The 13915-nt window shown below is 39.6% G+C and overlaps 1 protein-coding gene across 4 annotated transcripts in view; it reads right to left on the reverse strand.

Annotated features, from left to right (window-relative positions):
• CBFA2T2 (CBFA2/RUNX1 partner transcriptional co-repressor 2) overlaps positions 1–13915 on the reverse strand; it is a 161763-nt gene that overhangs the window by 16069 nt on the left and 131779 nt on the right. For all 4 annotated transcript variants that reach the window (XM_032350948.1, XM_032350947.1, XM_032350950.1 and 1 more), the window contains exons 5-8: positions 11632–11813; positions 10223–10476; positions 7521–7606; positions 6057–6252 (exon numbers count right to left, since the gene is read on the reverse strand). In XM_032350948.1, the coding sequence (XP_032206839.1) occupies positions 6057–6252; positions 7521–7606; positions 10223–10476; positions 11632–11813 (718 nt within the window). The remainder of the gene's footprint in view (positions 1–6056; positions 6253–7520; positions 7607–10222; positions 10477–11631; positions 11814–13915) is intronic.

Genomic DNA, 13915 nt, shown 5'->3' on the forward strand with positions numbered 1-13915 from the left:
ACTGTCATAATGGTTTGGGGGAGAGTGTACCCACCTAGCTACCCACCCATAATGGGGTAAAGCCAATAGGGCAAAATGTGAAAAACAAGGTGAATGTAGGTACAGTATAAATGTGTGCTCTTTTAACATTTTTATGTGCTTGATAAACTTCAAAATAAAAAATTAGGAAAAATGTTAAGTATATGTATAGAAAATTCTGTAAGAATAGACTAATTTGCTAATAAGTGAGCCTTGGGGAGCAGGAAAGAAAAAGTGCAGTGACAGCAGGATTTTCACTATTTATAGGTTTCCATATTGCTCACCGTTTTTACACTGTAATCCATTTAAAAGAATCTTATTTTAGAGAACAAATTAAAATACCCAAGGAAAAAAAGTGGGTCTAACATGACCAGATATTAAAACACATATTAAAGCTGTAATAACTGAAAGTTTGATATTGTGGGAAGTGGCAGAACTTAATGGCTTAAAGAGTATGTGCTGGTTCTGGAACACCATACTTAACAATCCTGGTTTACTAATAATGAGACCACTTTTGGCCAAATTTTTAATTTATTTAAGCCTCAGTTTTGCCATCTATCAAAGAATGTAATAGCAGTTCTTGTAACTCAACAGCTTTGAAAGCACATGTGAAAGGTTTAACACTGGCTAGAACACAGTAAGAGCCCAGATAAACTACTGTTACTAAACTTATTAACTAATATAGAAAGATCAATGAAGAAAACTGAAGTATTTAACAAAATGGAGTATCAGATAATTACATCATTTCAGTATCTAAAGGATGGGTACTCATTATTTGCTGGTAGGAAACTTTAAACAACTTGGGAAATTTTAAGTTAGATAGCTAATACCCAAACACACAGTCTTGAATACAATACAGATGTATTTGTTGTACACTAGATGGGGATCTAGGTCAAGGAACAAACTATAAAACGAAGTGATAAATTTAATTCCATAAATATTAGCTCTCTCATCCATCAAAACAAACCTAGGTGGGTTGGGGGAAAAAACAAAAAAACAAAACCCAAGATCAAATGAACAAAAATGATTATATTCACAACCTATTAATTGTATAGCTAAGAATATATATCCTAAGGGAAAGATGCAAGACGTTTGAAAAATTGTTACCTATAAAGATTTTAAATACTGCTTTACTCGCTGAAGAACAAAAATAAAACAAGCAAAAAAAAAGATAATGTTCAACAGCAAAAATGGAATAAAGAAATTAAGGTAGAATGTTGTACAGTTATTGAAATTATATTTGTAAAATCTTTAATGATGTGAGAACAGGCTTAATATAAACTTACATTTTCTAAGAAATAATACAAAGCTATAACATGATTCTCAGATATATTTCAAAATTCTTCAGAGTGAGATGAGAAGCTAATAAATTTTTTTCTAAGTTTCTGTATTTTCTACAATGAGCCATGTAATTTCAACTAAAAAATGATGATGACCCCATGAGACTATTTTGGGATATATAAAGCAATGGTCTCAACTCTGGAAGCCCAGGTCCCATCTCAGTTCAATTAAATCAGAATCTTATCATGGGGCCAGGGCATGGATCTAATGGGCACCTAGGACTAACCACTCAAGAAAAGTGCCTGATTTAGAATCTAGGGTTCTTAAGTGAAGTCTTCAAAACCATACTGGGAGGACCACCTCTCTGTCGATCTTATGTATTCTCTACTGTAACACTGGTAAACTTTCTTCTGGTATTGCTACATCCTGATTTTTCCACTGTGGGCATTACTAACTGACCAGCCATTTCACTCTCTTTTAACCGCCACCCCCATGTCACCCCAGATGCATTCACAATTTCTTCCCCTTCCATTCCCTCAGACAGAGATACTCAACTTGTGTTACACTAGTAGTCAACATTCACAGTACTGAATGTAAATGCTTATCACAGCTGAGTCATGTGTTTCAGATTCTGTGAATCTTTGTATCTTCCTGATCCCATTTTTATTTTTTTTTTAGATTTTATGTATTTGAGAGAGAGAGAGCACGTTCACGCATGAGAAGGGAGAAGGTCAGAGGGAGAAGGAGACTCCCCATGGAGCTGGGAGCCCAATGTGGGACTCGATCCTGGGACTCACGGATGATGACCTGAGCTGAAGGCAGTCGCTCAACCAACTGAGCCACCCAGGCGCCTAGCCTTTAAGGGTTAATAACTGCCTTGTTTAGTCAGGTGCTAAATTTCTCATGTAATTATTTCTCATTCAACCTCAACTTCTCTTTCTATTGTATAAATATTTTAAAATTTCATGTTCTTGAAATCTCCAGCAAGTTTTCAGGCTATTCCAACCTTCTAAGGTTTGCTAAACCCTGAGGGATTACGACCCTCCCTCATCACCAGGTTAGGGATTTCCTTCCATTCTCTCTCTCTCTCTTTTTTTTTTAATGATTTTTTATTTATTTGAAAGAGAGAGCAAGAGATCACAGAGGGAGAGGGAGAAGCAGACTAACCGCTGAGCAGGGAGCCAGACTTGGGATTCCATCCCAGGACCCTGAGATCATGACCTCAGCTGGAGGCAGCTGCTTAACCAACTGAGCCAGGCAGGTAGCCCTCCTTCCGATTTAAGATGGGTCCTGTTTAATAAATTCCATGTCTTTCACTCTGATTTACTTCCCTCTTTTAGGGTACATCCTACTCAACTGTGGTAGATACCATGAGAAAGGGCAATACAGAGGTACATTTTAAAAAAACATTTATTTATAAAGAGAGAGCAAGTGCACACGAGTGGGAAGAGGGGCAGAGGGAGAGAACCATCAAGCAGACTCTCCATTGAGCACAAAGCCCGACATGGGGCTCAATCTCAGGGCCCATGAGATGATGACCTGAGATTAAACCAAGAACCCGACGCCTAACCAACTGAGTCATCATTTTGATGATGGAGTACATTTTTTGAAGAACTGCAGTTTGTTAATCAAACATTTAATGGTTTTGGTCTAGTACAGAATTTTTGAAAAGATCTATTCAGTTATTTTAGAGACAGAAAGAGAGGGTGTCCTTGAAACTGGGAAGGAGTGGCAGAGGGAGAAGGAGAATCTCAAGATTCCATGCCCAGTGCAGAGCCCCACAGTGGGGCTTGATACCATGACTGAGACCCAGCCCAGCCGAACCGAGTCAGATGTTCAACTGACTGCAACACCCAGGAGCCCCAAGTCTAACACAGAATTCTAAGTTAAAATGACTTTCCTTCAGAGCTGTCTTCTAACTTTCATGATACTGATATCTGCTTCTTCCACAGTGTTGTTTTAATTCGTAGACTGGTTCAAATTGGAACTGCCTTTCAGTTCTGGATAATTTTTTTTTTTTTTTTACTTTTTCAGTAACTACACGATCTTCACTGTCTGCTCATGGTTTCTGAAACTCATCTGATTTGGGATTATATGACTAACAAGTTCATAAAAATACTAATGCACGGTTTGCTGAAAAAACTATAAAGTGAACATCCATAAACCTTCTGGTCAAGACAGACACTTCCAGCAACCCCAAATCCCCAAGAGATGAGTAATAGTTAAGCCACAGTGCTGTTCAAATGCTAGTCAGACCTACAATCCTGTCCTCAGAAGAGCTGGTAAAGACAATGAGTGCTCACTCTGTACTCTCCATCACTCACAGCCTCCACCCCAAACCCCCAGAGAAAACCATTCTCTTGATCTCTATGATCACTTTCTTCTGTTTCCTTATGCTTTTCCTACTTATTTATGCAACCTTAAATAAAATTCCAAAATATATCCCTTGTTGTCTGAACCAAATTTAACCCTGAAAATATCCTAAATCACCAATGTTCAGATAGAGGGAACCTTTATTTCATTATTTTAAATGGGGAAAGTAATCATGCTATCCAGTCTCTAGTCCATTTCTCTGAGAATCACCAAAATACTTAAATACTAAACACTTAAATAATCCACAAGTGGTTTCTGCATAACCCAAACATTTAAAACATGAATTACCAAAAAAAGCTAAAAACACCCACAAACCACGAATTATCTAATTATTTAAAAGTCACTGGTACGTCTGTGTGCTATGCCAAGAACACTGCCAAGTGTAGAACAGTGCTGTTCCAAATGCTACTCTGCAAACCACAAAGTCCCATAAAGAGACAGTGAACTTAGGCCAGACTGCACAACCACCATGTCTCTAAGCACACTGCTTAAGGTAGAGGGCTCTTGCCAAAGTAAGTAAACAGCACCCAGTACACGCTGTGGCAGGCCCCTTGTAGGACCATGGTCCAGTAACAAACTGTTTCTGGAATGGCTCTAGTCCACATTTTGAATTGCATGATTACTGAGGACATGAACGATGTCTTCTGTCTACACTGCAATGAACACGATAGAAGAGAAATAAACAGTAACATAAAAATACAAAATATGGGGCGCCTGGATGGCTCAGTGGGTTGGGCCTCTGCCTTCAGCTCAGGTCATGATCCCAGGGTCCTGGGATCAAGCCCTGAATCGGGCTCTTTGGTCAGCAGGGAGCCTGCTTCTCTTCTCTTCCTCTCTCTCTCTGCCTGCCTCTGTGCCTACTTGTGATCTCGGTCTGTCAAATAAATAAATAAAAACAAAATATGTATACTATGCATAAATGAAGACTGAAACAGATGAACAGAGGGTAACACAGAACCCCCAGGAAGACCTGCCACGGGGGCTAGAGAAGAGCTAGCTCAGGACCACAGCTCACCCTGTACTCTATGCTGCTCACCTAAACACAAGCAGACTGCCTGGGGAAAGGTTTGGATTTGAATGGTAAATTATAGATGCTTCTGCAAGTTGTGATGGGGACTATTTCTGAGGGTTCAGATGGAGAGGGTTTCTCTCTCTCTCTTTTTTTAAAAGATTGGTGGGAGGGTTGGGGAGTGTGGTCCTTGGGTTATCAAAGTCTTCGTCTTTTAAATTTTTTTTTTAGACTAACAGGTGTTGTCTGTGGAACATGCTAGATCTGTCATAATAAGAGATTCATTCTTCCTTGTGAAAAGAGGGAGCTTATAGTGGGTGGGTGGAAAAAAGTCTAATCACAGATGGCCCCTCATATAGCTGTCTTTAGAGAGGGCAACATTTTCAGTTATTAGATGAATGTGATAGAGCACTTTTGAGGAAAAAGCTGCGGCATCCTGCATGTACCCTGGATTAAGAGAAGAGTTGTATCTCTGCTGCTTCAGGCTGAGAAGAGGCAAGATGGGACAACCTACCTTGGTATAGTAACACTTTTGATAAAGGCCTCCAGGGGCACCGGGGTGACTCAGACAGTTAAGTAACTGCCTTTGGCTCGGTTCGTGATCCCAGGGTCCTTGGGATTGAGGCCTAGGCCAGGCTCTCTGCTCAGTGGGGAGCCTGCTTCTCCCTCTCCCTCTGTCCCTCCCCGCACTGTACTTGGGCTCTCTCAAATAAATAGAATCTTAAAAACAAAACAAACTACAGGCCTCCAGACAGAGGTCAATAAATGGTATTTTCCAGGATGGGGAGTGGGAGGGAAAGAAGGTGAGGAGAACATTTTTAGATTTTCAGGGCTACCACTGAAAATAAATGTGATGTACATGAGAGTACCTAGGTCATTCAGCCAGGTGACTTTTAACCACCTTTCTTTGATCATCATTTAGCACATAGGCAGAGGGAGAGTTAAAAATAACAAAATTACAGATATTCTCATCATCCATGAGTTAGACAGTATTTTTTGAACATGCCAGGTACCGAATCCTTGACATATTTTATTATTTACTCTTCATCATCACCTGGGTCCTTTCTAACTCTATAATGTAGCACCATCTTCCCTTAAAGGAAAATACAAAAAGACTTCCCTGCTGTCTTTTTTTTTTTTTTTAAATAAAGATTTTATTTATGCGTCAGAGAGCGCAAGCGAGCACAAGCAGGGGAAGCAGCAGACAGAGCAGGCAAGGGAGAAGTAGGCTCTCCCCACTGAGCAAGGAGCCCAATGTGGGACTTGATCCCAGGAGCCTGGGATCATGAGCTGAGCCAAAGACAGGCACTTAACCACTAAGCTACCTGGGCATCCCACCTTCCCTACCGTCTTAAGTGAGACTCTTCCCCCTTACCATTGCTGAGAGAATCTGCGCTCCCAGGACTGTGCTGCCTGGAGACCAACTCGCTCCCTGTCTTCCTCATCTCTGTGTTTTCGTTACATCGTCTTTTCCAGTAGTTGAGTTCTTCGCGATCAGATTCCTGACAGCGCCGCAGAACTGCCATGGAGCGCCTTGTCTTCTCTACCATTTCCATAATGCAATTCAGAGCCTAAGCCAGAGAGGAAATCAAGTAGAAGTAAGATTAGGACTTTCAAATAACCAATACTGAAAATTAAGGACTGGTAATCTATAAAGAATGAAGGCTTCAGTATCTTACGGATTTAGCAATATCAAGCCTACATATGAAAGCCATGCTTAACAGCTTCTTTTTACTTATTTATTTAATTGGGGAGTGGGGGCAGGGGGGATCCTAAGCAGGCTCCATGCCTAGCACAGCCCCAGCATGAGGCTTGGTATCACAACCCTGACATCATGACCAGGGCCAAAATCAAAATCAAGAGAGGGACACTTAACTGAGTGAGTCACCCCGGCACCCCTTAACAGCTTTTAAACACCTTGTGTTTCCTTTCTGTCTATCACTGTCAAATAAATAAAATTTTAAATTTGAAAGTAACACTTTTTGGATTCTTCCAGTTGAAGGAACCAGAGTCTTTCACCACAATATAGTCCTTTCAACACTATGGTGAAACCACCTTCTCATCTGTTTTTGGAGAAGCACCATTTATTTGTATACACACTAGATCCTGTGATAAGCACCTTACATATTATAACCATCCTGCTGTGAATTTATTATTATTTTTTTAAGATTATATTTATTTGACAGAGAGGGACAGTGAGAGAGGGAACACAAGCAGGGGACACAGGAGAGAGAGACCGACATGGGGCTCAATCCCGTAACTCTGGGATCATGACCCGAGCTAAAGCAGATGCGTAACAGCTAAGCCATCCAGATGTCCCTGTTGTGAATTTAAATAATACAGTATTCTTTTTTTATTCTTTTATACTTTTTACAGTATAAAAATTAAGGCAAGACTGTAAAAACAACTTGCCCATCACGCAAGGGTAGGAAGTGGCAATGCTGGGACCTGAACTCACAAACTTGTTTTTAATCATTATCCTTTATGATTTTGCTTGGTCATATCCTGAAGTGATTACCCCACTACAAAGGTTTAGGAGTTACTCTTAGCTCTCTAGCTAGGGGAGTACCAGATAAATCAAATTTATTTTATTTTATTATTATTATTTTTTAAATAAGCTCTACACCCAACATGGGACTTGAGGGGCTTGAACTCACAACCCTGAAATCGAGTTGCATGCTCTACTGACTCAGCAAGCCAGGCACCCTGATAAATCAACTTTTTACTGCAAAGACACTGTGGTTCTGGTTAAGTTCACTTCAGGCTTATATACTCCATTATTATTGGTAATATTAAGAATTAAATGTAATAGGAAATTATACACCGTTAAGAGTCGTACATGATCAAGATGTTTCCATTCATCAGCCCATTCTCTTTCTGTCAAACGGTGGTCTACCAACTCATCTTGATAGCCTCCATTTAGACCTATTAGAAATTAGAGATTAAATTTGATGATAGAGGGAAGAATTCAATAAACAAAATTCTACCAAGTAAATACACACACATCCATACCAACTATGAGCACACTACTAGGGCAATGATTTACAGTGGTGTGTGGGACCCACAAAATGACATAAAACCACCATTAACAACAAAAAAATCACATTTAGAATATATAAAAAACCTGACAATCAATTATGAAAGACAAACAGCCCAAAAGAAAAACAGGCAAAAGAAACAAACACGTAAACCAGACAGAAAAGCACAGATGGCCCATAAACACATGAAGACATTCAAAGTTATAGCAGTCACAGTGCAAATAAAATCGTCACTAGGATAGCATTCCATATCCATACATTGAAAAAAATTAAATTGTCAGGTAATACTAAATGTTGGCAAGGATGCAGCACAAAGCAAATAAATAATCAGAATGGGTACAGTACAAACACTTGGAAACAACTTTGTATTACCAAAAAATATGTGTATTTTTAAGTAAGCTCTATGCTCAGCACGGGGCTTGAATTCACAACCCTCAGGATTAAGAGCTGCATGTTCTACCGACTAAGCCAGCCAGGCACCTCCCACAAAGTATTTTTTGTATGGTTTTAATTTATAATGAAATTTGCAAGAATTGCAATGACTGTGTGGATCAAGGGTATACTCAATTAAGAGCTGTCCACTATTTTAAAAAATCCTGTCACATATGACATCACTGCTCAAAGTCTTAAAATCATTAGTATAACACAGCTGTTACCAGTCTAAATTTGCAGGTGTTGTATTAATAGTGATCCAGTATCTCTGTAAGCACCTGCTTATTTTATTATATCTTTTTGTGAACTCATGCCTAAGCACTAACACATTTTAATAATTTCTTATATATTATCCTCATGGGTCTAAGGATACAGTATCTCTAACTTTCATTTCAGGAGAGCAAAGGGAATGGGCTGCAATGTATTTGTTTAAAAAGGGGAGAGAGTAATTGGCTTGGTAAGAATTGAGAACTAGGGCATATGAGTTGAAGAGGACTAAGGGAAGTGAAAGAATCTGCAAACAGCCCAGAAGACAAATGGTTAAACCTAAAACAAACCACGAAGAAAGAGTACTGAAGATCTTTCACATAGAACATTTCAAGATTTAAAAAAAAAAAAAAAAAAAAAAGTTCTTCTAGAACTGTTAGAAATTAAAGGAAAATCTGACCACAATGCAGTTACAGCTAGATTTCAGCACATTTCTTTCTCAAAAAAGTAATGGATCAAACTAGTTAAAAAGTATGTATGAATACAGAAGAAATCAACAGCAAGCCCTGTTTTTAACAGAAAAAGAGGGACATAGGAGAAAAGGGATTGGACAACCTAGAACAGCTGCAAAGGGAGGCGCCAAAGCGTATCAGCAATGTTGCCAAGCTTTGGGCATCAGATAGCTGGGTCAGAATCTTGTCTCTAGCACTCACTCTAGCTATGAGATTTTGGCCACAGTTCCTTTACCTCTCATCTCTAAAAAAGGGCTAACAACTGCATGGGACTGTGAGGACTGCACGAGATAAGGTCCATATGATGGGCATATATTGCAATCTAAGCAATACCTATAAATGCTGGCAGCTGAGACTATGGTCATGGCCCTCGCCATTCAGCTACCACTGCATGAAGCCAGAGTCCTACTATGATATGATACAGAGGATACATGCCTCTGAAAGGTGCTAGCGAGCTGACCTGAGCTTAAGTCCAAATGGGGACAAGCAAATGTGCTGCAATTTTTTTACTCCATGGGGTACCCCACAAATGAAATGCAGGGAAAACTCCGGAAGTTAGTAGCCCTTTGGTTCTCTGCTCTGACACCTGTTCAGCAGTTACTCCAAGGAAACCTTCTATAGTAAACTTATATGAGGACATGACAGTAAGCTTTGTTCAAAACTGATCTTGGGTAATGTTTGTTTTTTGCTTCTTCCTAAATTTAATGGTTGCTGAGAATGCACATGCCAGGCATTCCAAATGTAACAATGACCCAGCACAAGCGGCAGTATCATCTCCATTTTAGAAACTAATAACCCGAGGCTCAGAGAACCTAAGCAACTTGCGTAAGATCACATAGCCAACCAGGATGCAGACCCAAGATTTAAATTGAGATATGGCTCACCTCCTGACCTAACCATCCATGCACTCTCACTTTCAAGACCACATATTTTGTATCTTTGTTTAATTTTAAGAACACTTTACTCTGAAATAAATCCAGATTTACAAATTGCAAAAACAGTATAACAAATTCTCATATATCCTTCATCCAGATTTCCAAAACCCTAATATTTTAGCTCATTTGTTTCAACATTCTCTAGTTTTTTGCACCCTGAGAATAAATGATACCTTTTCATTCTTAAATATTTCATTATGTATTTCCTAAAATGCATTTAATCCCAGTTCTACCGTTAAGGATAATAGCAACAAGGTCACAACAACTCTAATATTCTTTTTTATGTACAATACTGTTTTATCTTTTCAGTGGAAAAAAGCAACGATTGTATCATTTTGCTTTATAACTGTGAGCAGGACAAAAACCCAAAGATTCAATGTGAATTTAAAGCATTACCACACTGCTCAAGTCACTTACTAAGACTGTGGTGTCTCTCACGAACTTCGCGGTGTTCTAGCATCTTGTTGGGCTCACGATACAGGTGTGAAGTTGCAATATCTTCTAAGGTATAGTGCTGGAGAGGTGGAGGAGTAGGATGGAACTGGCCCCCAGGATTCATGAGGGGCACAGGGAGGGCAGGACTGTGCCGGGGAGCAGGGCTGATGGTGCACACCCTCTTGGCGGGAGGCTCGGGAGGAATTGTGTCTCTTTCAAAACTGTTCTCTTCCCTCCTGTAGAAGAACCGAAAGTATCTGAGCCCATCAACAACTGTTCATGCAAAAATGTCTTAAGCACCGTTTTGTGTTATGTATAGTCCTGTGCACTTTCACAAACAGGAAGATAATAAAGAAAGGTGTGACATAAGGCATGAATGGAAATTTCGCCAGGGGCCAGGCAGATAAACTGTGATTTATTCCAGCATGAAAAGAGAGGTTATCAGGCAGAAACACCTCAACCTCATGAAGCAAAGGAAAGATTATAGCATTTTCTTATGTGGCAGGATACAGAGGATTATGAGCTCAACTATGTTCAGAAACATTTCGAGGTCAAATTTGCTGCTCTGGACATCCATTTTTTGGAAAGAAACAATTCTTCACAGGGGAGGAAAATGGTTCACGTAATACACTTGGGAATCAGTACAGTTTCCAGTCATTTTGCTTCAATTTTCACAATGCATTACATTTTCCACTGTGTTAAAATATTACTTCCTTAAATAACACTTTCAGACACTCATAGTGGAATTTCCAGAATAAATTAATACAATTTCAATCATCAAAATAAAGGGGATTTATTAGCAAGCATCAATTATTAATTGTTATACTTTATTATTAGATTTCACACATCAGAAAAAAATGCCTTGGTCTTTTTTTTCTTTCTTTTTTCTTAAAGATTTTATTTATTCATTTGACAGAGAGAGATAGCGAAAAAGAGAGCAGGAGCAGCAGGAGCAGCAGGCAGAGGGAGAGGGAGAAGCAGGCTCCCTGCTGGGCAAGAAGCCTGAGGTGGGGATGGATCCCAGGACCCTGGGATCATGATCTGAGCTGAAGGCATCTGCTCAACCGACTGAGCCCCCTTGGGGGACCCAGACTGTATTTCTTATGGTTCTGGAGCAGTGGACCCATAGAATGCCTTAGAGTGGAGTCTCTCAGCCAACATGTACATAGTCATCTGAAGTTTTTGAAAAATACTTGTGTCTGGAAGCTACACCTACAGATCTGAGAAACACTCTGCTATCAGACGTTGGGATAAAGCAAAACTAACCCTAGAAATTCTGCATCCCTACCTACATATAATCGCAGTAATCAAATTCTCTTTCTTTTGCAAGCAAAGGGGAAGCTCAAGGTAATTCTAGAAAAGCAAGGACAACAAAGCACTTCTCTGCTCACCTTTCTGGACTGGGCCTCTTTCCGTTTCCATGAACTTCCATGAGCAGCTCAGAAGAATCAGCAGGCGATGCAATACTTGTGTTGAGCAGAAGGTGTTCATGCTGAGCCAGGTACTGGGATGGGGTCTGCTTGGCGGCTCGGGCGCAGTGCAGCAGTTCCCGCTGCAGCAGGGGCAGATTGGCCTTGAAAAGAAGAAGCAGGGGCTGGAAGGCAGTTTTCCAGGTGTTGGGCCCTACACCACAGGGCTCAGCACCTGAAAAGGCTTTAACAAATAAGATAAAACAAGACAAAACCCCTTCTTCTCTCCTTGACAGCGTGATTTTTATATACCTATGAGTAAAGTGACATCTCTAATACTGAACTTGAACTATTGGTTAACTTGCCTTTTTCCCCCACAAGATGTAAAAAGCCCCTAAAGGGGACAACGGGGCTTTGTTTACCCTTGTGACCTAGTACAGAATCAAAGCTCAATGAAGGTTTCTTGAACAGAGTAAGTTAAAAATTTATGTATTTGGGGGGCAACGGGCTGACTCGGTTGGCAGAGCATGCAACTCCTGATCTCAGGGTCAAGAGTTCAAGACTGATGTTGGATGTGGAACCAACTTTAAAAAAAAAAAAAAGTTTAAATATTTATTTCTGAAGAGGTCAGTCAGAGAATTAGTACTATCTACACAAGGGTAGGAGGAATGCTCTCTTTCCTCTTTCACTAAGTCCTGGTTTCTCTCTTTCAAAGTCCAACCCAACACTGATAGCACCGGCCAACCTTCCTTTCATGTTCTCTAAGACGGCGATCAGGGAACTCTGGAAGCAGTAATTATTCTGGCATGGTAAGAAATGGGGTTTTAAAGAAAGTATCGGGAGTGATGGAAATGGAGGCAATGAGCATCAGACGAGATCCTGAGTATGCACAGGTGACCCATGGGCAAAATCTATTTCTTAGTGTGGCACCCTAGGTGGACAGGTTTTCTTATTTTGTAAAAGGATAATTAACTATATACTCATTATACTTTCTTCTCAAACTTAGAAAAGCTTTAATGGGGACAAATCATGTAAAAAACCCTATACATCTATAAACTTCACTCTAAGTCCTTCATATGTAAAATGTACTTTTCCTATATTCCTTTTATTAAAAGAAAATTATATTATTATATATTATTATAATTTTCTCCCCAAATTTAATTAATAATTCAGACTGAGCCCATAACAGAAGTCTTCATCTCAAGGAACAGATGAACAAATAAAAGGAGAATTTTAATAGATGCAAGTAGTCACTCCTTCACCAAGGGTTAATTTAGCAGGCAACATAATTAGTCACTGTTTTAAAGCAGAAATAAATTGACAAAATCCAAATGTTAGCCAAAGAGCTGCCATAACAACCTACCTCATGCTGTTTTCCAAAATAACAGAGTTAAGAATAGGGAATTTGACAATATAAAACACTTTTTAAGTCTGTTCTATAACCTCAATCTTGTAGCAACTATATAAAAAAAAATAAAAATAAAAATAAAATTAAAAAAAAAAAAAAAAAAACCCACCATGTCAGATCTTTGTATTGGTGACATGTGCCCTTTGATGAATTTTTTAAAATGTTAAATCCTTTTTTTAAAGATTTTAAAATTTTATTTGACAGAGAGAGAGAGAGATCACAAGTAGGCAGAGAGGGAAGCAGGCTCCCTGCTGAGCAGAGAGCCTGATGCAGGGCTCAATACTAGGACCCTGAGATCATGAGCCGAAGGCGAAGGCAGAGGCTTAATCCACTGAAACACCCAGGCGCCCCTAATTATTTCCTATTAACAAAAATTTCACAAATCTTTCTTGGTTCTATAGTCTTAAGGGGGATAATTGTCTATTAGCTCTGACATAGAGCAAAGACTCCAAGATAGAACGAGCACAGCTGTTTTAGGGCGGCACTACAGACTGCTCTGAGAGGCAAGGCTTCAATCCTATCAGAACAGAGGCACACAATGCCTGGGCACCTGACACCTACGAATTTCCTGTTTATTTGCTACACTCTAATTTTAAATCTTTCTTTCTTTTCTTTTTTTCTTTCTTCTTCTTTTTTTTTTTTTTGGTGAGAGAGAGACAGTGTGCAAGCAGGGGGAGAAGAGGAAATGAAGCAGACTCCCTTTTGAGTGGTGAACCCAATATAGTGCTTGATCTCAGGACCCCAACATCGAAACCTGAGCTGAAATCAAGAGTCGTTCAATTGACTGAGCCACCCAGGCACCCCTAATCTAATTTTAAAAGATTTAGGGATGCCTAGGTGGTTTAGTTGGTTGAGCGT

This window comes from Mustela erminea, chromosome 7, assembly GCF_009829155.1.
Source record: "Mustela erminea isolate mMusErm1 chromosome 7, mMusErm1.Pri, whole genome shotgun sequence".
Lineage (NCBI taxonomy): Eukaryota > Metazoa > Chordata > Mammalia > Carnivora > Mustelidae > Mustela > Mustela erminea.